The 25,662-nt window shown below is 37.8% G+C and overlaps 1 protein-coding gene across 1 annotated transcript in view; it reads left to right on the top strand.

Moving 5' to 3' along the window:
• LOC308518427 (3',5'-cyclic-AMP phosphodiesterase 4D-like) overlaps nucleotides 1-18,223 on the top strand; it is a 206,673-nt gene extending 188,450 nt beyond the window's left edge. Inside the window, exon 2 of the mRNA XM_081090160.1 lies at nucleotides 17,253-18,223. Within this exon, the coding sequence (XP_080946286.1) occupies nucleotides 17,253-17,256 (4 nt within the window). The 3' untranslated portion in view covers nucleotides 17,257-18,223. The remainder of the gene's footprint in view (nucleotides 1-17,252) is intronic.
• The last annotated feature ends 7,439 nt before the right edge of the window (nucleotides 18,224-25,662 follow it).

Genomic DNA, 25,662 nt, shown 5'->3' with positions numbered 1-25,662 from the left:
CTTTATGTATTTCCAGAAATAGTCAATGAATATTAAAACAAAAATATATAGATAAACCTCTTTTTTTACATAAATAAGAACATGCTATAAATACTGTATGTAACTTGGGTTTATGTTTTATATATAAATCCTCTTGGATATCTTTTTATAGCAATGTATATAAAGCAGCTTTTGTCAGCAATATATTTATTGTAAATATATTTTATAATTTATAAATCAATTTGTATTTTATTATTTCTAGAACAACTCGTGTTGGTTACATGTCCAACATTTGTGTTTCCCATGGAGTCTCAAGTTAATCATGCAATTACTCCCAATTTGATCATGTGATTACTCCCAATTTGAAAGTATTAAGTCTAATTTAAAACTGCTAAATGCTATTATTCATGAGAATAGGTTGGAAAACTTTTTTCAAAAGGGCCAAACCAATAAATATCTTAAGCTTTGGGGCAATAAGTGCTCAAATCTGCCTCATAGGCACAGAAGCAGCCTCAGGCAGTATGTAATGAGCGTGGCTGTGTCCCAGTAAAATCTTATTTCACAAACAGGCTTTGGATTTGTTATGGTCTGAGGGCCAGAGTTTTTTCTGAGCCCTACAACTACACCGACATCGGAAGTGAGCAACTTGTGGATGATTTTCTGTGAGTGGGAGCTCCTGACAGGCAAGGAGTATATCTTTTCATCTCCAACTCCCCCCAGTGCCTAGATAAACAGTAACTCAATAAATGTTTTTTCAATTAATTCACAATAAAAGAATTAATTCACAGAAGAGGTATATAATCAATCCATTGTTTTACCATTTTTTTGTCTTTGAACATGAGCTATGTTGTTTTTAGCTGAAGATGTTTAGATTACAATCTTTGATCAGTTATGCCTTACTCTCAGGATAGCTAAGGAGATGTACAGATTTTAAAAATATGATGTTACTGATAATAACAAAACTATTTCATCAAGAAGTAGAAGTTCTCCAACAAAGCGGAAGTGATATTTTATGTGATAAGTTCCTGCTGTCTTGCTGATGTTCTGCTATAAACTTTACTGGGCACCATGTCTGTATTACTGGTTTCATTGAAAGTTTCTCAGTATGCTTTATCCAATTTGTTTTTTGTTGTCTATAATAAAAAACAATTGAGCATCACTGATATGCATATTCTCTTCTTTAGGTTTTTAAAAACTACTCTGTAATATTTATTAAGAACCATTATTTTTATCAAATATGTATATGTGTGTGTTTAAGGAGAAAAAACTAGAAAAAGCTAAACGTTTGTACTCTTCCAACCCCTAACTCTAGCTCTATCATATTGAAAATATCTGTATAAATGAGTTATATCTTGTTAGCAAACGATGCTTTCTAGATTTCATCTCTTCCTAAACCATGGAGCATTATCCATAATAAGATGTTAAACTCCCACAACCCTCTGTAAGCCACATTGAGAGAAAGACCTGGGTCAGGTAGAGCCGTGCTCACATTCTGGCTTGGAGGAGAGATATTTCTAGTCCTCACACCTGATATCCTTATGACTTAAGCACAGAATGCCAGGCTTCCACTACTCGAGCCCTTTGGTTCAAGCACACTGTTTCTGATAACTTAGCCTTTAATTGTTTGAATTCCCAGTTTTGCTCAAGAAGGTGGACCTATTAGTATGTCAGGTTAGTTAGCCTTAAGCTAGTAGTTGAAATGATGGTCATTGGCCCTGTTATTCAACCCACTCACTTCCTGATCTAAGGTACCCACTGGGTGCACCAGTAACCATGAAATCCTTGCTGGCCTCACCTTCCCTGGCTCAGAGAGACGCTTCAGGAAAAAGAACAGAAATGAACTTTTGTAAAGGGATTAGCTTGGATGAAGAACATTATTCATAACCAAGTCAGTAGAACCTGACAACCCTCCTGGCTAGCCTTCAAGGCACTGGTGTCTTTGAGGATGTGAGAGTCTAAGTCTGTATTTCATTTCTGCAGGTTTAACAACTTTGGAAGGTACCAGAGGTCAAGGTACCATTCCAGAGATGGACTAAGATGATCAGTCTTAATCTCCAGATTTACACTATGAAACTGGTAGTACTTACTCTCTTCCTTTTGCCCCTTGCCCAACTTCTTGCAGCTGGGATTCCAATATGGACCACCTAGTCCAGAGCACTGACTTTTAACATTGTGCTATTCAACCAACATTTGAGATAGTTTGACCCCACAAAAGGATAAGTGGAGATCAAATATGCCCAGAATTATTCTATGAAACTGTAGGGAAGAATAGATACCATAATGCGTACCCAGTGCTATGTATAATCCCTGGCACAAAGTTAAGCAATGGATAAAATGTAGCTATTCCTATTAATAACCCAGATAGGCTCTGGGAAAATTACACGGAAGTCTTCATTTATTCAATACATTGCAAGCAGCATCTCATTTTTTTAGTATTGTTATTAAACAAAAGACTAAGTGCACAAGAAGACATGTGTACCACAGCCTGGGAAAACTCTTCTTTTGTTTCCCCCCGCACCCCACCTGAAGAATTGAATTCAATGAGAAACAGCGTTCAATGGTTGAACAGTGAGAAGTACAGGGAATGAGGCTCTTTGCTGTGTTTATATTTTAGGTTTGCCTTCTTACTTTCAACTTTATCTTCATAACTGCCTCCTGGCTGGGGATGTGTCTTCCTCAGTTTAAGGAAGGTGGCAAGAAAAGTACAGGAACGTTTTGTTTGTGTGTAATTGACATGACAAATGATGGCCTCTACCCAGGAGTCTCCAGATAGGAGTTTGGTTACTAAGGCAAAGAAAGACCTGGGGGAGCAATTGTTTCTGGTTTCTCTTATCAAGCCCAGAACAATCTTTCATTTGCTGTATTTATACCACAAGTGCACAGTCACTATTAAATTCCAAAGAAAGGAAACTCTCTCATAGAAACAGCTGTGTCCAGTATACAGCCAGTTAACTCGGATGAATTGCTAGAAATGGAAAAGTTTCCATTTCTTTTGTGTTTATTCTTGATAGTTGTAAAAAAACTGCTTTTTTTGTAAATAAGGGAAGTCTGGTTTCAAACAGCTTTGACTAACATCTGTCATTGGTATATTAAGTTCTACAAAGTTTTCAAAAATTTAAATAAATCTGATGGAAAGACATTTATATATTGTAAGGAAAATATTTGAAATACCCTGGCCCAACAGCATCACTTTGTTCCATCTTGCATGCATTTGAATTATGGTCCTCTTATGTCCACATTGTCGCTTAGTCTGAAACCTACGAGATACCACTTAAGCCCTTATTGGGCCTCACTGCATGCCTTGCTCATAGACACCATACTGTGATTATGTAAATGTGCATTGCTGATGGTCACTAAAATTAAAAAATCAGTTTCTTGAACAGCAGAAAAGACCCACCACTTAATCTCCCTGGGTTTATGAGTTGTACCAAAGCAACCCTACAGATGAGTGAATCCTCTGAGAGTAGGAGGAACTCAATTGCGTTATCTCCAGTTTTTACCGAGGTTGAGCACAGTCAACTTCAAGAATTGAAAAAGAATCCACACAATTCTGATGACAAAATGAGCTAGGTGTACCCCAATGCAGAAATATTAGGTGAGTGAGGAAATGGAATAACTAGCACTGACAGCCAGGGTCCACGCATGGTGCATTAATTACAATAAACAAACATTTGGTGCTTGGAAGAATGAGTTCTGCAAAGTATCCAAATTAATATCAGGGAGTGGCTGAGGCCCTGGTGAGGTGATATGAATGAAGCAGGGCTTTTATGTTTTCTTGTTTGTGTTGTTAAGTAAGACTTGGTAACTTGTCACCTGCATAATGTTGTGTGAGTTTGACTAAATAAAGGTAAAATCCAAAATATGGTAGTATTGACAATGATTGAATGTTGAGTCTAATGAGAAATTTGTAAATTGTATGGGTTGTCTCCCTTACACTCCTTGAAATATTTTTCTTCATTCAAATATTTCTATCTAGAGGTTGAGTGTTAAATTTCCTGTGTAATATAGTCTGCCTTTCTCTCCCTCTCATCCTCTCTCCCTCTTTCTCTCCTTCTACCTCCTCCCCTACCAGCTTGAGCTCCGGAACATATAACTTATGTTTTCTCAGTTATCCTTAGTCCTTGTCACAATAGCAGGCAAATACTAGATGCTGAATTGATGTTTAATGGATTTCATGTATGTATCTTGCTTCAAGTCATCCATGCAAACATTGAAGAGGACAGACAGAGCTCTGCTGACCACCACTAGCAAACGCCTCTCTAGTAGCTCTCAGCATCTCAATCTGTACTCTTTGGTTACAGTTGTTCAACCAGTTACTAATCTAACTAATTGTAACCGGTTGAACAACTGAACCCAAAGGGTGCAAAGTGGAAACATTTCATTGACAAGTCGGCTGGGAACTAAGGAAACACTGCCAAATCCCCCTTCAGTTGGCAAAGGGAAATTTCTTCTCAAGTAAAAGCTACATGGTACTGCTTCTTTGAATTATCATGAATTTGTAATGTCGTATATGTCTGTCTGTATCATCTTTTCTTCTCATGAGGCTTATTTGAGGTGTAAGGTGCTTCCTCTATAGAGGGTGATACTAACCATGTGTTAATCATTGTTTTATGAATAATAAAAAGCTTTGAAAAATAAGACAAGTTTCTTTTATTGATACCTGTGCTTCAAGGCTGAAGTGACATATGCAACGTGAGATGTAAAATATGATGTGAAATAGACCATCTTCTGTGATTTACATGAATGATGTGTCTGTGTGCATTCATGGTCAAGAGCAGGAAGCTGTTAGTGGATTATTCTAAGGTTTGTTTCCAAGATCAATTTCTTACTCTTGATATCATCCTGCATTTGCAAAACATTATGGTAAAGCTATTGCTCATTGTTTCAGAGCGTTTTATCTGTGAGGACCCAGGAAACATTTCTGCCTGATGCATCAGTATCAAGAATACTAGGTGTACCGGTTAATAATGCAGATTTTGTAATCAAGACACAATAATTTCAAGAGAAACATCAAAAGTGCTTTATTCAAAGTAATGTCCATCGCTAGCTACACATTTCCCCGTCTTTCAGGTAATTTGTGGATACCGTCCCAACAGAACTTTTCTTGTTTTGAGGCAAACCATTCAGAGACCCAATTTTCCCCTTCTTTGTACGTTTGAAGTGCTGCTCAGAAAGTGCGTGTGCCATCGATCGGAACAAGTGGTAATCTGAAGGAGCAAGGTCTGGTGAATACGGCGGGTGGGTTAATACTTCCCAGGCAAGATCTTTTAACGTGTCTTTAACTGGTTTTGAAGTGTGTGATGGTGTGTCATTATGAAGCAAAATTACTTTGCCGTGTCCCACCAAAAGCAGAGCATTGTCTTCTTTTCGAAGCGATTTGGCCTTGCGGTCGATGTTAATGGTTGACCTGGATCAACCCATGATTTTGTGCATTTGGGATTCTCAAATTAATCCACTTTTCATCGCCAGTCACAATTCGATGCAAAAAAGACTTTCTTTCGTGCCTTTGAAGCAACATTTTACTGATGACTTTTCGGTTTTCCATTTGTCTTTTGTTCAGTTGATGTGGCACCCATTTTCCTTCCTTTGAAATCTTCCCCATTGCTTGTAAACCATTGGAAATTGTTTGCTGAGCAACAGTTAATCTTCCTGCAAGTTGTTTCTGAGTTTGACACGCATCTCCATCCAATAATGCTTGTAATTGTTGGGCTTCAAACTTTTTCGGTTGACCTGGATGTTCTTTGTCTTTCATATCGAAATCATCACTTTTAAAGTGTTTAAACCAGCGTTCACAAGTATCTTGAGATGGAGCATGCTCACCATAAGCTTCCTGAAGTATACTATAACTTTTTCTTCAAAATAAAGTAATGAATTAAAATGTCCTGCAAATGCTCTTTTTTTTTGGCATGAAATTCCACATTTTTAAGTGTAAAAACATCTATGATGTTAACACCTTCAGCAAATTTGACATATGAAGTGTTGAAGCTTGCTCTCAATACAACAACATAGCATACGTATCAAATCACATATATATCAACATATGTGTAACTCCATCTATTGAAAAAAAATCCACATTATTACCTGGTACACCTTGTAGCTCCATATTTTCTGAGTAATTACTAATGGTATCCTGGCCAGTGTGGCTCAGGCACTGAGCGTTGACCTATGATGAACCACACACCAGCCAGGGCTGTCAAGTTAAGGTTTTTATGTTCAGCTTGTAATCATGAAGTATCCAAGCACTTGGGGAGTGCGGTCAGACCCTAGAGGCTGAATAAAGAAAAATTACGTAAGGGACCAGACTGGAGACTGCGAGTATAAATGGTGTGTTCTGCTTTTACATAGACAAAACATCACATGGGCATGAGCGAGGTTAGTGGTTCTAGCAACTGAGACAAGGATGCTAATTCCACAAATGCTTAATAGGTGTAATAAGCATATTGTGTGAGTGTAGTTTGGAGAAGGGAACCAGTCTTTTATTGGTAGTTGATAAATAAGATACAGAAGAAGGTGAGGTTTCTTGGCAGGTGGAGTTTGCTCTTTGAGATATTAAGGGGATTGAAGTTCTGTCAAAAATGAGCGTAGGGAAATCTAACAGACAAATAACTATAACCAAATAAATATCCAAACACCTCATGTATACATTTATATGATACATGTATCTATTTATTATTAGTCTTTGCTCACTTATTTGGTGTCTATATAATAAAAGCATACTGTGCTTATTAGACCGGACGTCCTTCCTTCAGGCAAAACCACAGTAGGCGGGGGCCGAGGCAGAGACGGCAGAGACCCCTGGCTGTGGAGGTGGCGGGTGGAGGCCGGGTCCAAGTCCCTTGCACGAATTTCATGCATCGGGCTTCTAGTATTATATAAATATAGGTGTGACATCTAGTGATTTTTTTCTCCCATATTTTTATTGATACACAAGAAATGTTATTCATGAAGTGATGACCCTTTCTATTTAACCTCTGCAGCATTACATTCTTATTCCGTTTTAAATAGTCTGTTTTTTAACCTTAGTGGCATGATTTACAGAAGGAAAATAAAAATATCAAAGGCATGGTTGCCCAAATATGGGATGCTGATAAACTGATACAGTATCACAGAAGTTTTTTCTCATTCGCTAACTACCACAAAATTATACGAGGTTCTTTACAATTAACTGATGACTTCACTTGAAGCCAGAACCAATAGAGATTATAATCACGCAGCCCTGCCGTTCTGAATGTCTTGTTCTCCCTTTTATTGGTTTTCGAGATATTCCCAGTTGACAACTGCATACAATTCAGCTGTTGTCATGCAGCTTCCTCTTGCAGGGTATTGGAATTTGTAACCAGGGATCCCTGCAGAGCTGCTGCTGGAATTTCTGCCCACGCTTAGATGAAACCTACTGCTCAAGCTCAAGGGATCCTGCCTGATTGTCTGATCAATATTCTATAGTCCCCGTGCAGGAGAAGCCATTAGCAGTTCTCTCCGAGGGAGACTGTCTAAATTGGATATAACTGGTAGACAGTGATTTAAATGAGCGATATACTGACACTTAATTGGCATCACTCTAGACTTAGGAAGACTCTGAAAAACTAAATTGCTTTTTGATTCAGCAGGGGAACAATGGAGATGTAAAACATCCCTTGGTTTGTATTATTGCTTTGTAAGTATTTAGCAGGATAGTGGGACAAATCAGCCCATAGACAAGGCTCCACTGACCATCCAAAGGATCTCCAAACCATCCTTCCCAACTGCATTTTTGCGGCAGTCTTGGCAGTCAGCATCATCACCTCATCAGCATTATCACCTCACCTTCACAAATCACTGTCACTTCTTGGATGCTCAGGTCTGCCTGTGTTTAAACCAGCCCTTCTGGGTTTAAAGCCTGCATTTCAATGACCACTTCATAGCACCTTCCTCTTAGCACAGAGACTCCCACAGGGAAAAAAAAAAAGTTGGTGTTGTGCTTTGAAAATTGAATCAAGACTCACTAAGTTCTATTCCTATTGGTACTGGTTTATATAATTTTGGTAGGTGATGCCAGAAGAGTTAACCTTTTAAATTAAAAAAAAATGAGGTACGTATAACCACCAGCTATATAGCTGTCATTTACTGCCACATTTATCGCATTAAATTGTAACAGATATTTCTGATTCTTATTCTTCCCTTCTCCCCATTAAAATATGTTTGATAATTTAGCATACCTCCTTCTGGCATTCCATGAAACTACAATTTCATTACAGACTTACAAGAATCATACCTTTTCCCACCCATCAATTGAGAAACAGAAATGAATGGGTTAAGAAATCCTGTTTCTGCATCTCAAATGGTAAAAGCCATTGACATTGAAAGCTCTCCTGTTCTGCTGGAGGCTGGTGGAGGATGTGGGGACCGAGAGGCACAGAGTGTACCCTGTCCCCCACCAGCTAATTGCCTACTTGCAGGCCTCTCGTCGTCCTATGTGCCAAGTGAAACCTCTGCTCTCAGGGAAATTAGGAGCCTGCCTGGGTGGTTTTCGGTTTTTAGAGATGCAGAGATCTTTTTTGTTTTTTTTTAGACTGATCTAAATCTGTGACGAGTTAGTGACAGTCTGTGTTAAGGAAGGTGGTTCTTTGAATCAAATGCTTGTGGGTCTTCAGAAGTAGACTGTGGATTTGATGGTGCCATCCCTGTGACAAAAGCTGCATATGTAATTATGGTTTTGCTCTAAATAGATTTGCTTTTGGACTATAAAGCATATCCCATTACTTCATGTTCTTGCTATCTCCAACCTAAAAAAAATAAATTAAAAAAAATAGTAAATCCAAATATCTCTAAGCACCATATGTGGGCCAACATTCTTTTAACAGTGTGTTACAATGTTTTCAAACAAGAATAAAGTTTACAGGTGAAGTTCCCTGTGCCAGGATTTGTGTGTATGCACGCGGTACTTCCTGCCTCTGTTCTCATCTGCCCCTTTATGTTGGTAATGGTTTCAAAGGGTCCATGAGCGAGTAAACCACAACGCAGTCGGCTTTTCAAATATCTATACAATATAGAAAGTCAGGGGCCAATGTGATTACTGGGTGATCTGCCAATGAGGAAACAGAGCCATTTCCCTTCCTTTAACAAGTACCCATACACACATCAGCCAACCACTCACAGTTTGAAAAACAAGGGGTTTTCTCGGTCCTTAGAGAGAATGCTGCTCCCTCTCCTTCCTCCCCCAGCACCCTGCTGCTCCTCTGTAATCTTCAGGTCAAAGGTCAGTTCCTCCCAGAAGCATCCATGCAAAGTTCAGAGCCTTCTCCACTGGACCCAGATTCTTTCTGTAATAGTTACTGTATTCTCTAATATATCCGCAACCTTTCTTGGTTTCTCACCAAGTAAATGTGCCAACAATAACCTCTTCAACTTGTTGCTCAGATGTACTTTTTTAGCGATGCCTACTCTGACCACCCAATTTACTTTTTATTCTTGCAATGTGTTTCCCTACCTTTTAATTCTTTATCTCAGTTTCCCCACTCAATTTATTCCATAGCACTTATCTCCTTTTTTAATACTAATATAATGTACTTATTTATTATTGTCTATCTCACACCACTAGAATCTAAGCTCTGTATGGTTCAGGATTTGTTAGTCACGGATGTAGGCCTAGAGCAGCGGTTCTCAACCTGTGGGTCATGACCCCTTTGGGGGTCGAACGACCCTTTCACAGGGGTCACCTAAGACCATCGGAAAACACATCTATAATTACATATTGTTTTTGTGATTAATCACTATGTTTTAATTATGTTCAATTTGTAACAATGAAATTGGGGGTCACCACAACTAACTGTCTTAAAGGGTCGCGGCATTAGGAAGGTTGAGAACCACTGCCCTAGAGGGAGCACTTGATATATTGTAGCCATTCAGTGGATATTTGCTGAATGCATTTATTAAATGAAATAGGGATTAGCAGTTATGCACCTAAACTGGACAAATGGCCCAGGTTGAATTTACTCTCAGCTGTATGATCTCTGATGATTTATTTCAAGCTTCTCATTTCCCAGATGTACCTACTATCGGGGAGGCAAACTTTACCTCTACCCTCTTAGGATCTCCTGCTGGGCTTGAGAATTAACTCGACATAAAGAAACACATACAACTTTAATTAATATACGTTCCTCATAAGGAAACAGAGGCCCAAATGAGTGGCGAAGACTACTTCTTTATAGGAAGCTGTACAAAGAGAGGTGATTGTGGACAAGTAAGTAGATGTAGGGAGGCTGAAGGAAGGTAAGAATTACTTTTACAAGGTCTGTTTGTAAAGAATCCTCCTCGACTCTTGTGATAGGAATGTTTATTTCTCCTTGGTATAAGGAGACCATCTTTCACATAGAAGTTTTATTTCCTGCTTTCTGGAAGAAAAGGGATAGGGAAGAGCATGGTTTTGTATCTGGTGTTTCTGCAGGTGCTTTTAGCTCAAAAGAGTTCTTGTGCCAAAGTGGCATATCTGAGGGAGGCATATCCTGCCATACTTTACTACCTCCTGGGGTTGTTGGGAGAATAAAATTCATGGTACATGCAAAGCTTCAAGCCCATAGTTAATAATGATTATTGGTTGTGTGTAAAGTCAATTCACTCTTTCCCACGTGCACGTAAATTATACTTGATTCTCCCATTTTTAAAGACCATAACTACAAGTGTTACTACATAGGTTCCCAACGTAATGAGTCTACACTTTGAGTTGAATGACTTTGATTAATACTAGCAATATGAGTTGAAAGCAGTTTAACAAGAATAAAATCAAACAGACACCATTCTCAAATATATCCCCAGTCTATGTAATTCATCTGAAAGGACTTCAGAATTCTGTATATATTATGCAGAGAGTCACTAGATCACAAACCAGAGTGGGATTGGCTTTGGTCTGAATAGTTAATCTATAAAACATTAGTTAAGCTAATGAAATAATTCAGTCATTTCAACAAACGTTACATACCTTCCATGCCTTACACACAATGACATTGGTAAGATAGCAATAAATGATGCAGGTTCTTTTTGTGGGAGCAATTGTAATATATTGTGCAGAGCTAAGAATAGAGAGGGGCCCTTAAGTTTGGGAGAGGAGTTAGGGTAGCAATCAGTGGAAAGACTCATTAGAAGAGAGAATCCGCCCTAACCGGTTTGGCTCAGTGGATAGAGCGTTGGCCTGTGGACTGAAAGGTCCCAGGTTCAATTCCAGTCAAGGGCATGTACCTTGGTTGCGGGCACATCCCCAGTGGGAGGTGTGCAGGAGGCAGCTGATCAATGTTTCTAACTTTCTCTCTCCCTTTCGCTCTGTAAAAAATAAATAAAATATATTTTTAAAAAAGAAAAAAAAAAGAAGAGAGGATCCTTCCCTAGCCATTTTGGCTCAGTGGATTGAGTGTCTGCCTAAGGGTCCCAGGTTCGAATCTGGTCAAGGACACCTTCCTCGGTTGCAGGCTCCCCTGGCCTGGTCCTGATCGGGGCTCATGCAGGAGGCAACCAATCAATGTGTTTCTTTCACATTGATATCTCTTTCTGACTTTCCCTCTCTCTTCTACTCTCTCTAAAAATCAATGGAAAAAATATCCTTGGGTGAGGATTGAAAAAAAAAAAAAGATGATCCTTCAGTTGGGCCGAGTTTAGCATGTTCTGTTTTATGTTTTCGCCCAAAGTATAGATCATGGAGGCTGGATGTGTGGGTCCTATGATAAATATGAGATAGGGATTTGAGGTGCTCATGGAATTTTGATGACAAAAATGATCCTAGAAGATTAGAGACTTTGGAGATTTGCTCAGATGTGTGTTACTGGGAGGGCCTGCCTTTAATACAAATTGACAGTCATGGGCCTTTGGTCATCTCTGAATATGTGAACATCCTTCGCAAAAAACTCACTCATGGTAATGTTTGATAAAGTTAGTTTAAAGGTAGATTTTTAGGAGAACCAAGATGGCGGCCTAGGTTAACGCCGGAGTTTGCTGCTTTGAACAACTACTTCAAAAGTGAAACTAAAAGACAGAACGGACATCACCCAAAACCACTGGAACGCTGGCTGAATGGAAGTCCTACAACTAGGAGGAAAGAGAAACGCATACGGACACTCAGAGGAGGCGCAGTGCTGAAGTCAAATTCTGAGGTGCGGAGTGGGCGCGCGGAGCGGGCTGGCGGTGGAGGGCGCGGTTGGCGTTTTCAATCGGGAGGGAGTCGCAGACTCTGAGCTCCAGATCCGGGCGAGTCTTTAGGGACCCAGACTCAAACGGGAGAAGCGGGACTGCCTGGCTTCGGTCAGGTCAGAGCGAGTGCAGCTTTCTCTCCGAGCTTTGCAGCGGGTGCTGGGACTCAGAGAGGCAGAGCCCCTGGGGACAGGACTGAGAGCCGCCATCACTGCTCTCTCCGGCCCACCCTGTTGATCCTGTGCGACCCGCCCTGCCCAAGCCCTGCACAGAGGCATTTGCCGGATAGCCTCAGGCAAACGCCAGATTAGCACCTCCCTAGAGGACAGAAGTTCTCTCACTGCCGACACAGCTGATTCTCATAGCCACTTGGCCTGGAGGTCAAACCCTCCCTGGAATTAGCTACAAGATTTAACTATAAGACTGCGCACAAAGACCACTAGGGGGTGCACCAAGGAAGCATAACAAAATGCGGAGACAAAGAAACAGGACAAAATTGTCAATGGAAGATCTAGAGTTCAGAACCACACTTTTAAGGTCTCTCAAGAACTGTTTAGAAGCCGCCGATAAACTTAATGAGATCTACAAGAAAACTAATGAGACCCTCGATGTTATATTGGGGAATCAACTAGAAATTAAGCATACACTGACTGAAATAAAGAATATTATACAGACTCCCGACAGCAGAACAGAGGAGCGCAAGAATCAAGTCAATGATTTGAAATGCGAGGAAGCAAAAAACACCCAACCGGAAAAGCAAAATGAAAAAAGAATCCAAAAATGCGAGGATAGTGTAAGGAGCCTCTGGGACAGCTTCAGGCGTACCAACATCAGAATTATAGGGGTGCCAGAAGATGAGAGAGAGCAAGATATTAAAAACCTATTTGAAGAAATAATGACAGAAAACTTCCCTCACCTGGTGAAAGAAATGGACTTACAGGTCCAAGAAGCGCGGAGAACCCCAAACAAAAGGAATCCAAAGAGGACCACACCAAGACACATCATAATTAAAATGCCAAGAGCAAAAGATAAAGAGAGAATCTTAAAAACAGCAAGAGAAAGAAACTCAGTTACCTACAAGGGAATACCCATACGACTGTCAGCTGATTTCTCAACAGAAACTTTGCAGGCCAGAAGGGAGTGGCAAGAAATATTCAAAGTGATGAATACCAAGAACCTACAACCAAGATTACTTTATCCAGCAAAGCTATCATTCAGAATTGAAGGTCAGATAAAGAGCTTCACAGATAAGGAAAAGCTAAAGGAGTTCATCACCACCAAATCAGGATTATATGAAATGCTGAAAGGTATCCTTTAAGAAGAGGAAGAGGAAGAAAAAGGTAAAGATACACATTATGAACAACAAATATGCATCTATCAACAAGTGAATCTAAGAATCAAGTGAATAAATAATCCGATGAACAGAATGAACTGGTGATTATAATAGAATGAGGGACATAGAAAGGGAATGGACTGACTATTCTTGCGGGGGAAAGGGGTGTCGGAGATGCGGGAAGATACTGGACAAAAATCGTGCACCTATGGATGAGGACAGTGGGTGGGGAGTGAGGGCGGAGGGTGGGGCGGGAACTGGGAGGAGGGGAGTTATGGGGGGAAAAAAGAGGAACAAATGTAATAATCTGAACAATAAAGATTTAATTTAAAAAAAAAAATAAAATAAAAAAAAAAAATAAAGGTAGATTTTTATTTGTGTTACTTGTTACAGTCAATTACCAATATGTGATACATCGGTACAGATGTTCACAGAGATTAAGAATAGACCCTGCTTCTCAAAATTCACTGGACACATGGTCCCTTCTGAGCCTTTGCCTTGTTCTGCAGCAGCCTCCCTACTGATCCCGAAATCCCTAAGCTGGAGCTTTACCCTGTTCTCTGGCCAGACGAGCTTGTACTGGTTGTGCATTCATATCACAAGTCCGAAAGCCTCTTGATGCTTTCCCACCCAGTAGCAGAATATTGCTGTAATCCCACACAACAGCTGGGACATCCTTTTCTCATTTCTTTAAATTCCTGTAGCACTTGATGTCTCTACCATGTAATTTGCATTTAATTATAAGTTGTTTTGCATCATTTAATAGTTGTTTCAAGTATGAATGTCTTGCCTTCCTAAGAAGGTTTCTTTTAAAAATTCCTTTAAGAGCCAGTGCTCACTGCACAGACATGGAGTGAATCATGAACGCTAACTTCACTTCAAATGGACGTACCAATCATTCCAGCAAAGAAGGCCAGTCTGGCATAGAACTCATTCTTCTGAGCTGCACGTACTTTATATAGGTATAAATACACCCGAGTTAGTGGGAGTTTGTGAATGAATTCACTAGGTTCCCATTAAGATGATGCAATTGTTTGTTTGTTGTTATTTTTTTTTAAGAAACTGCTACATGACCAATAGGTTTGGGAGTGGATGCTGGGGTTGGACAAGGGTAAAGAATCATGCAACAACTCAGTGATGGAAAAATTTATGCCTCAGTCCAGTGGTTCTCAACCTTCTGGCCCTTTAAATGCAGTTCCTCATGTTGTGACGCAACCATAAAATCATTTTCGTTGCTACATCATCACTGTAATGTTGCTACTGTTATGAATCGTAATGTAAATATCTGATATGCAGGATGGTCTTAGGCGACCCCTGTGAAAGGGTCGTTCGACCGCCAAAGGGGTCGCGACCCACAGGTTGAGAACCGCTGCCTTAGTCTGATGAATAAATAATACTGTCCTTTGGGTATTCCTGGCTTTCCTACCTCCCCCCACCCTGCCCCAGGCAGAAATTCAAATGCTATCCATATTTGCGTTACCCCTATTTCAGCACTTAAGGCAGCTAACTTTGATGTCTTTTCATTTGCACTTATCACTTAGAACTAATCCTAGAACAGCGGTATAAATCCTAACCCATAGAACACTTGAGTTTATTGAAAATGAATCTGATTTAGGCTCTTTACTTTTATCTGCTCACTGAGTGACTGAATGTTAATATCATCACAGGGAAGTAGATGGGCCAATAACTGCTCTGCAGACCGAACTTCTCCAGACTCTTTATCAAAATGGAACCAAAGGCATTTTTTTAATTGCTTCCTAATTAAAGTTTCATACCATTGAGTCCAATTATCTTTAAGGGTAAACATGAATACAAAATAAAACTGATTTGTTTCACTAAAATGTGCAAAGACTTGGGAATTTTATGTTACTTCAGTTTGACCTTGAAACAAATAGAAAATGCAGCTTAAAACATTTTTTAAAGGTTTATCATCTCTTATTTGGAGGGGGGACTTAACTTTAATAACCATATTTAATAAATACCTCCATAAAAGTCTAATAATAGAAAAAAAGCCAAAATTTATAAATAATGCTGAGAAAAAACAGTGAAAATCATCCATAAGTATAAATATTTTTCATATAAAATATTAAAATTAAGAGTTATTTGGTAAAGAGTCAGGACATTTGTGTGAAGTGCCTCCGATTTCATTGGTTTATTTTATTATGTGACTAGCTTGTGAGAACAGAGACTTGATTTTCTAGAGGCAATTTGCTCTTGGTGTTGTCTTTGGTAGGTTATGAATATAAAACATGAGAATATATGATGGTTATTTTTTCATGAATTTGAGACCTCAGTTATTTCTTATTTTTGTTTTTTTAATTATCATATTCTTTCAAATATCCAGCTCCTCATTACTTTTCCTTCTCAGATACTTCTTTCTTTATTATTTTGTTGCAAAAGAGAATCTTATATAAGAGTGACCAAAAAAATTTTTTTTAAATGAACTTTTCAACAGTGTTTGTTAATTGCTTCTTGGACAATTGAAGGATTTTACATTAGACTAACATGCCTTTTGAGGGTAGACAACTCTTTTTCTTGTAGTTTCCCTGGCTTGTACAAGATCCATCCCTTATCTTTGTTACTTAAGAGCATTCAGTTCACCTCTGTAGATAATCAGCATAATGAAGCATTGTTACAGGGCCATTTGAAGGAAGACAGAAATAACCTTTACATTAAGCAGCGGTTCTCAACCTGTGGGTCGCGACCCCTTTGGCAGTTGAACGACCCTTTCACAGGGGTTGCCTAAGACCATCCTGCATATCAGATATTTACAATTCATAACAGTAGCAACATTACAGTTATGAAGTAGCAACAAAAATGATTTTATGGTTGGGTCACAACATGAGGAACTGTATTTAAAAGGCCAGAAGGTTGAGAACCACTGCTAGAGTATTTGTTGTGCAAATATTTGTTGTGTTGGGATAAAACTTGAGTACATTTATTAAATATCAATATTCATTTGCTTATTATTTATTCATTGGACAAATATTATTTAGCATCTTCTATGCCACAGGTGTTCATTCTTCTAAGTTTTAAAATTGCAATTGTTCTATTTTTATAATTTATTATGAAACAAAGAACTGGGGTCTATCTTTCTTTCCCATTGGGTTTTGGGAGTATAGCATAAAGCTTGTGAGACTGGGCTCTGGAATCTGAGAACCTATGAAAATCCCAGCTCCAATGCTTTATCTGATGTTACTTTGGGCAAGTTAATGAGCATCTCTAAGCCTCACTTATTTCATCTTTACAATGGGGATAATAATAGCACTCACCACACTTGCATCTTCTGAAGAGTAAATTAGAAAAAGCAAATATAGCACATTGTTCTGGTTTGGCAGGTAAGAAAGCACTCAATAGATGCAGATACCCATGAAGTGTACTCAAAGTAAACATGGACAGTGAGAGAGACACCACCATCTGGACCAGTGGTTCTCAACCTTCTGGCCTTTTAAATACAGTTCCTCTTGTTGTGACCCAACCATAAAATTATTTTTGTTGCTACTTCATAACTGTAATGTTGCTACCGTTATGAGTCGTAATGTAAATATCTGATATGCAGGATGGTCTTAGGCGACCCCTGTGAAAGGGTCGTTCGAGCGCCAAAGGGGTCGCGACCCACAGGTTGAGAACCGCTGATCTGGACTGTTGTGTTATAAACAAAAACCCTAAAACTGGGTCTGGCAGTGGTGAGGGGAACAGATGCCCCGAGTGCCTTCTAGAATGTGTTTTTCACTATATGTCTAAGCTGTGATGAATGTCATTAATATCATCTCTCCTTCTATTTTAGGTAAGTACGTCACTATTTTTGAAGTTCTATGCAGATGGGGTAAGTCTTGCTGTTGGAGCTTTTCATTTTGATTTACATACTTGGAAAACCTGGACCAGACAATGTGCTCGTCACAGTCAGACAAATTTATTTAATTCAAGCAGGGATCTGGAAAGATAACAGCATTTCCCACATGCATTCCAATTCCTTTTCAAATCATTGGCAGAAAAAAATATATACTCATTATTTTAAATTGGATAACATTTTATATTTAACATAATAATTGAAGGTTGAGATTTTTTACTCTGTCAGCAAATGGCAGAGTATTTGAAAGACTTTAGAATAGCAAAAATGATTTCCTTTATTAGCAATTATAAAAACCTCGCGGAAGAAAAGAGACAGACTTTATTTTTCTGTTTGCAAAGGGGGAGTCATTGTTTTTCCAGTTCATAAGGAGCAATTATTCCATGGTTAGACTATATTAATGAGATATAATTTTGTACCAAATAGAAAAGGTGGTCAGTGGTCCCACAAAACCATGTGTGCAGAACATTGCACTGAGAACTCCTGTATTGAGCGAGAGTTCATGTAGTTAATATAGTATTCTATAGATGGCTATAATCTAGCTGCATAGAAGCTTGAATTGGAATAAATGATCTTAAATCCCAATAAGAGATCTAGTATAGACCTAAGTTGGATGTGAAAGATGATCAAGCTTTGAAACAGTTCACACAAGGAATTTATGAGATCTTTGGTGAATTTTAAAAACTATAAAGACTATTTTATTTGTATTAGGAAATTAAGATTTATCCTGCCTTGGGGCAAAGTATTACATTGACTAGTTATTCTCAATGATAAAGCCCAAGTTTGTTCCTCCAGCTTCAATTTCCACTAGTTATACCATATGTACTCTATACCCTGTTATTCTTATTCTCCCAAGAAGCCATGCTAAATTGAGATTAGAAATGAAAGGCTTTTAGGAAACCCTCATGAAAAAGAAAATAGAGAGGAAGCCAGATAATGTTGAGTGATACAAATTTTACCCTAAGCGAAGAAAGAAAGATAGATAGATAGATAGATAGATAGATAGATAGATAGATAGATAGATGACAGATGTTAGGTGAAAGCTTCGTAGATTGGGTTAAGCCATCTGGGAGTCCTCAAGCCAAAATCAACTATCGAAGGAGCCCTGTGTCTGTTGGGAGTTGATCTGCCTCACTGTCTCCACTGTGCTCTGTTGTTGCCTTGGAGCAGGTCCCGGGAGGAATGGCCATAGCTCAAAAGCTGCAGTGGATTTCTGAGCCAGCAGCTGGGGGTCTCTGGCCAATTATGGTCTCAATGGTTAGAGGTCCAAAGTGCATTCTTGTGACCACCACACTTAGGCTCCTGGCTCTCGGTTCTTCCTTTTCTGTTACAATCCCTCTCCCACCATCATTTTTGATCCACATCCTACTCATTCCTCATGTCCAAATCACTTGTTACTTTCTTCATGATTTGGACAAGCAAGTGGCTAGTGATTACTGGCTCTCCTTTGAAATTTTGTGATTTTTTTTGTATTTTCCTATGGTATTTGTTGTTTTTTATTATCTAATTGTTCAAAATAATTATTGAAAGTTGTGTTTATACTAGATGTTTTTCTATGGCTAGATAACATTTTGAAAAGCTTATAATACCTAAATAATACCTAAAAGCATGCAGTTATCTTAAATAGTTACAGTTCAATGATCAACGTCAACAAATTAACACTGGTACAATGCTATTATCTAATCTAAAGACCTTATTTCTAATTTCAGTAATTGCCCCAATATTCTTTATAGCAAAAGAAAATACATTGCTTTGAAATTAGTTGTCATGTCTTCTTAATACCCTTGAAATTGGAACAGTTTCGGACACTTGATTTCATTATATTGATGTTTTTGAAGAATGCAGGCTAATTGTTTTGTTGGCTGTTCTTCAGTTTGAGTTTTATATTTCCTTGTGAATTGTACGATGCTTTCATACAATTTTGGGAGGAATGTTATAGGAATGATTCTGAGTTCTTGTATCTTATATTAGTTCCATTACTGCAATATTAATTTTCATCATGTGGTTAAAGGGAGATCTGCCATGTTTCTCCACTATAAAGTTACAATTTTTCCCCTTTGTAATTAACAAGTAACTTATAGAGCGATGCTTTGAAACCATGGAAATATCCTGTTAGTCCTCAGATTTTTATCCAATAGTTAGAATTCTTCGGTGACTCCTGCTTGAATCAGTATTAAAGGTGGTCATTTCTTCTTCACTGATTAGTTGGCTTTCTGTTTATTTGGGAGAGCATTCTCTTCCTGTTTGTTTGTTCATTTGTTTGTCTTTTTCGCATAAACTTGTGGACTTTGTGTTTAGAATATTATAACACAGTGGTTCTCAACCTTGGCTGCACATTAGAATCACTTGGGAATCTTTTTAAAATCCTGATTTCTGGACTTCGGAGGATGAGGCCCAGAAATCAGGATTTTAAAAAGATTCCCAAGTGATTCTAATGTGCAGCCAAGGTTGAGAACCACTGTTATAACCCTTTAATATTACTAGTTAATATCATTATTTATGTTGATGCTCATACTGTCCCATATTTGGACAGTAGGAGCTATTTCTTCTTGGCTTCATTGTCATTTGACATCTTCCTAGAATTCCTTGAACATTTTCTTAATTTTTGGCACAAGATATCTAAGACTCTTATACTTTTCTCTGTCCCAGCCTTGAAGTTAGCTACTTTTCTAAGGATTCCTTATTCCTTTAAGTAGAAAAAATATATTTAGAAACAAAAGTTGGCTGGAGGTTCAGTTAATTTGTTTTCGTTTGTAAGTTTGTTTCACCTAGGACTGAATCAAACAATATGGGTGTTGTCAATTTCTATTTGTATGTTTAAAACATGGTGTTAATAATTTCATTGTTACCACAATAAGAGTTGCCTAGCACCATTAACTACCCAACCGAGGTAGGTGTCCACTGTTTGTAGGTTGACTTAGTTGGAATATCTGCTCAGCACTGTCTTGGACCAAACTTCAGGTTAATCTGGAAAAAGTAAGGATAAATGTTGGTGCATGAGCATTTTCAAACATATTCCTGAATGAATTCCAAATACATGTGTGGGTTTCTGGGTTTTGATATCATTTGATACGGTTATTTGTACCTCATATCATTTTCATTAGTGTGGTTGATCAAAATTGAAACCTAAAATCATCTCATTGTTTATCTGTATATTTATTTTTTCATGCTTTTATTACAAAAAGATATTTAGGCTGTCCTAAGACAAGGACTATGGAAAACTAAGTCACAAAACACAATGTAAAAGAATATATTTTGTATTTGAAGTTAACTTGTAATCTGAGCTTCCTCAAAAACATGGTAAATAGGGAACCTTGATAATATTTGTGTCTTCATGAGAAAAAAATCCTGTAATTAATTCTAAGACTTTTCATTACTTCTTGGTATCACTTCAGAAAACAGAGCAATAATGTATTTAATAGCAATTTTATGGAAGTTACACAAAGGCATATTATTCATAATTTGTTCACTATGAGTAAATACAAGCGTTCTTATACTTAGTCTCGATATAAATCTAGCTATTAAACCATTACCCTATGTAAGGACTTCTCTAGGAATTTAAGGCCTGATGGCTTGATATTGGGAAATTGCTTACTTATTATACATGGCCAGATGGCTTTTCAGCCTTGCCATTAGATTATCTCTCATATATCACTTGTCTCAACTTAGCTTGGCAGGGACTTGATTACAGAAGTGAGGTGGCTGTCAGCTTGACAGTTAGCTCTTTGTCCAGAGTGCGAATAATCTGGACTTTCTGTGAGAGTAAGATCCAGAGGGTTTGTATTACAGGATTATCGTTAGCACAGTCATCAGGAAATGTTTATGGAGGCAAGATAACCACAGATGAATCTGATTACGTATTTGGAGGACTTGCAATGGAATTTCTTTCTCTTTCTAATGGGGCCACAAGTAATAAAATAAACAGGAAAGTGTCTTTTTTTTTCTTTTTAAAATGGAAAAATAATAGTTGTATCAAGATAATCAGTTATATTTAAGTTGGTATGGAAAAACATCCTTCCTTTAAACCATTGTTACCACGATACTCAAGTACTCCAGCCTAGAAAATATTCCTCAGTTGGGTCGGCAGCTTTGGAATTAAACGTTATTGTCCCTCTTTAGCATGTGGCTGTACCAATAGGAATTGTGTTGTTAGGAGAGAAGCTGATCGTGTAACATATCATGGGTTAAAAATAAATGTTGAATTTTTCTATTACTGTTGTTTGTTGCCAAATTAGAGAAAAGAAATGAAGGAAACAAGCTTGTTTCTGAGTTTTCTTTGAGATTAATTTGAAAAATTACCAGAAATAGACTGGAAACGTTAGAAAGATCGGTAATGCCCAGCCTAAGTAAGGACTAACGGAATGGGCACACATGTATTTTTTAAAGACTATAAATTGGATACACTCACAAAAGTAATTTTAACCCTGCATATCAAAAGACTTGAAATATGAATACAGTTTAGATGTAGCAACTTCTTTTTAAGGAATTTATCATCAGGTAGTAATGAGAGAAGTGGGGAAAATGATTGTATAAGGATGGTTATTAATGACTTATTGATAATTGTCAAATATCTGGGGGTGAGTATACATTAATAGCAGACAATTTAAAATATGGTACTTTCATATATTCACAAAAATTATGACAGAGATATTAACATTACAATTTGTCATAAAACTATATAATGAAATTATTTACACATTTTAAATATGCATACTAAGAATATGAAAACAAATCTATCCAATAGGATCATATAATTTTACTTGAAACTTTTTTTTATGGGAGTTTTCTAACATAAACACAAGTGGAGACAGTAGTATTATGGACCTAAGTTACCAATTCCACCAGCCAGCTCTAGCTCTATCAGCTCTATATTTGCAAATATTTTTCTCCCATTTTATGGGTTTTCTTTTCACTTTCTGGGGAGTGTCCTTTAAAACACAAATTTTAAAAAAAAATTTACGAAGCCTAATTTATCTATTTATTCCTGTTGCTTGTTTTGGGGTGTCATATCTAAGAACCTGTTGTCTAATTCAAAGTCACGGAGACTGATTTACACCTGTGCTTTCTTTAGAGTTTTATAGTTTTAACTCTTATGTCTTTAATCCACTTTGAGTTAATTTTGCAAATGGTATGAGGAAAGGGTACAGTTTCATTCTTTTGCATGTGCATATCCAGTTATCCAAATTGTTCAGCCAATTGTTGAACAATGTTCTTTGTCTTTGTAGAACTTTCCAAGGGGGGAAACCTGGACAAAATCTTCCAGGACAGTGTGGGCATCTAAACTGACCCAGGAAAGCGTACCTTATCTTATTGATATCTGCATTATACTATGATAAAACTAGATATACGGTGAGATACTTTTTTCTGACAATGAGAACACTTTGGTTCCATGCGGAGGAATGCTTTACTCTTTAAATAGCATGCCATTATTAGTATGCCATCTAATTTTTTCTTCTGTATTTTTAAGTATTCAACATTTTACTAGCATCCTAGCAGGGTATGTAAATATATTTTACAGTGCAATAGTTAGCATTATGTTTCAAAAATCTCATTAATTTTTAATGCACCAAAGACATGGTTCCTTGATATTAAATGTTACATGTAGAGACATTTGTTTTGGAAACTATATGACTACAACGATAATAGGTTGAAGTTAAGAAATGACCATAGGAAAGTGAGAATGCGATGTTAATATTGTTATAACCCACATTTTCAGTAATGACTACGAATAATGTTGTACATAGAAAATAACTGGGTAAAGTTCCTGCCTAAGTGATTTCTATTCGATTTCCCTTCTTTCAATTCTAATGTGTATTGAATTAAGTACAGAATTCCTTAGTGTAATACTGTACCCCTGGTCTAGAGGAAAATGCACAGATGTAATTTCCTTTCTGGCCACTAGATGGCATCATTTCCCCCCATTGAATTCACTGCTCAGGAATTTGCAAGTGCAATCACATAGAAGCCTGAAATATGAGACAATTGTACTTCCCATAGGGTTTTGACTTATTAAATTCATGAAAGCAACAATTAGCACATATTATTTTGCATTCAAAAAGGGGTTAATGATCGGGTTTGTAAGCAATATCAAGAAAATCATTACTAGGACAACTGTGAAGTATGCCTTTAGGAGGTAATTTAGAAGGAGATCTGTTTTGCTTTTTAAAAACATCAGAAACCCGGGAACATCTTTCACCTGCTTGGAAGACTTGGTTCTAGTCAATGAGCCATGTGTTAAGGAATAGAAATACTGGCCAGTGTTGTCAAGTTACATAGTCATTTTCTGCAAACAAGAAAAAGATAAATTTCATGCTGCCCAGTCAGAGGGACTCAGTCATGGGCCACCCAAAAAGCCTTGCCAGATCCCTCCGATACAGGGATGTGTAGAGTGTTCATTTAACCTTCCTGAGCAAAATTAACACTTGTTAAGGTGGAGTGGAAGACTTCTTTGTAGGAAGTGCTGTTCATGCTTACATAAAAGTGCAGACTGTGAGAAAAGTGAGTTAACAGGGACTCAGAGGATATTTTTCAATGCCCTTCTTTTAGAGATGGAGGAAATATGGATGTAGCTATTTCATGTACTTAAGACATTAGTAGGCCAAAGCCACATTGCATTTGTGGCTCATTTTCATGTTACGATCTCAAAGCTATTTGTCAATAAATGCATAGGATCAATGGCTACAGTTTGGGCAGTTGAGGAATTGCTAGCTCATAATATTAAATGTCCTTCCCTTTCTCTTCTGGCACTTGAAAAAATTACTGTTTTACAGAGTTTTACTGCTGGCAGGGATTTTAAACACCGCATATAACCCTTTCATTTTACATATGTAGTGATTACATCCTAGAGAGATGAATTTGTATGCATATTAGACTTTTTGTATCACATCATGTTGAACAATTCCCTTTGTGAACTTAGAGATAAAAATCTGCAGTAATAAAATTAAAATAGATTATAAAAAAAGAATTATTGATAACAATGTTTCTAAGAATGGCAATTTTAATTTGTTAGTATTTTAAGGATCTATGCATAAATCCAATTATAAATCTTTATAATAATGTAGCCAACTATTTAGACATTTGAAAGCAGTAGTGTCAGGTTATTATCAAACTTCAGAACTGGGTTTTCCTTCTTTGGCTTATTGGCTGCATTGAATCCTTGTGTTGTGGGTGGTGTAAACTTTTTATTTCTTCTTTTAGGAGTGGCTCTGGGGACTCACTAGATAAATGCTTGTTGGTTTTCCATAATTATCTCTGAGCTTTAGTGGTTTCTGGTTTTGGCCCCTCTTCCCTTTCTCCAACTTTAATCAGAAGTTCAGAATGGTTTCCAGTTGCAAAAAGAATTCTAAATCCAACTTACCATCTCTAGCCTCTGTGTGGTCTTGGCAAACACGTTAGGCATGGCCAGGCCTGATGTTGCTGGCAGAAATGATGCTCTGCCTCATCTTGGGCTTTGCCTTTTTGCCTGAAGACTCGACAAGATTTAGGGAGAGTCTGTATCTGAAACAACTTATCTCCAAGTGTGTGCTTTAGCAATATGGTGTAACTCAGATCTTTTAAAGATCGTGAGTTTAGGAATGCTATACTTAAATGGAAGTTCTCTTAGAAATGAAGGCTTTACTCCTTCATAACATATCTGAGGACAAGGAATTCTAGCATTTGTTTGGATAGTCCATGGGTAATGCTTTTAATGGGAAAGGTATTTTTAATAGGAAAATAATAAGCAATATGTGGTTTCTCTTTATTGTTTGGAAAGACAACTAATTATCATGGTGGTTGTCTTTGTCAACCCCTATGTACTATTTTGCATTTTCGTCTCCTACTATTCACTCACTCCACACTCAGCTCCAGAATTATAAAGGAATCACACCAGCCACGCAGGGGTTGTCCTTCCCTGAGAGAGAGGACTTGCCAGGTCTTTCACATAGTGATCTGCTGCCTGGTTGCTCTTTGGATCTCTGCTCATTTCTTTGTTTGATCTCCCAACTCAAAGGAGGCTGGTCAGAGTCTTGCTATGAGCTTTACCTAGGATGGGAACCTGACCTCAATGTATGCATTGCTTCTTAGATTGACAATTGGTGAGGGTCATGTGAACCAGGACAGGATCACTGTCAGTATTGAGCTCTGCTGTAGTTTTCAGGTAAAATAGCCAGAGCTCATACCTCATTTCACTCTATCTTTGGAAATACTTTGTACAAGGAAGTATGTGTTGAAAGCTTGTGCATGTATGCCCTTTGAAATTCTCACTAGAATGGTAACTAAAAAAGCCATGTTGATCACTGCAGTGACCAAGTCAAACAAAAATATTAATATTAATACCTGACATAGAAGGTTTTTTTCCCCATTTTCT

The sequence above is a fragment of the Myotis nattereri genome (assembly GCF_964212035.1).
Source record: "Myotis nattereri genome assembly, chromosome: 4".
NCBI lineage: Eukaryota > Metazoa > Chordata > Mammalia > Chiroptera > Vespertilionidae > Myotis > Myotis nattereri.
The sequence above is the reverse complement of the archived record's forward strand: the minus strand, read 5'-3'. Positions and strand labels throughout refer to the sequence as shown.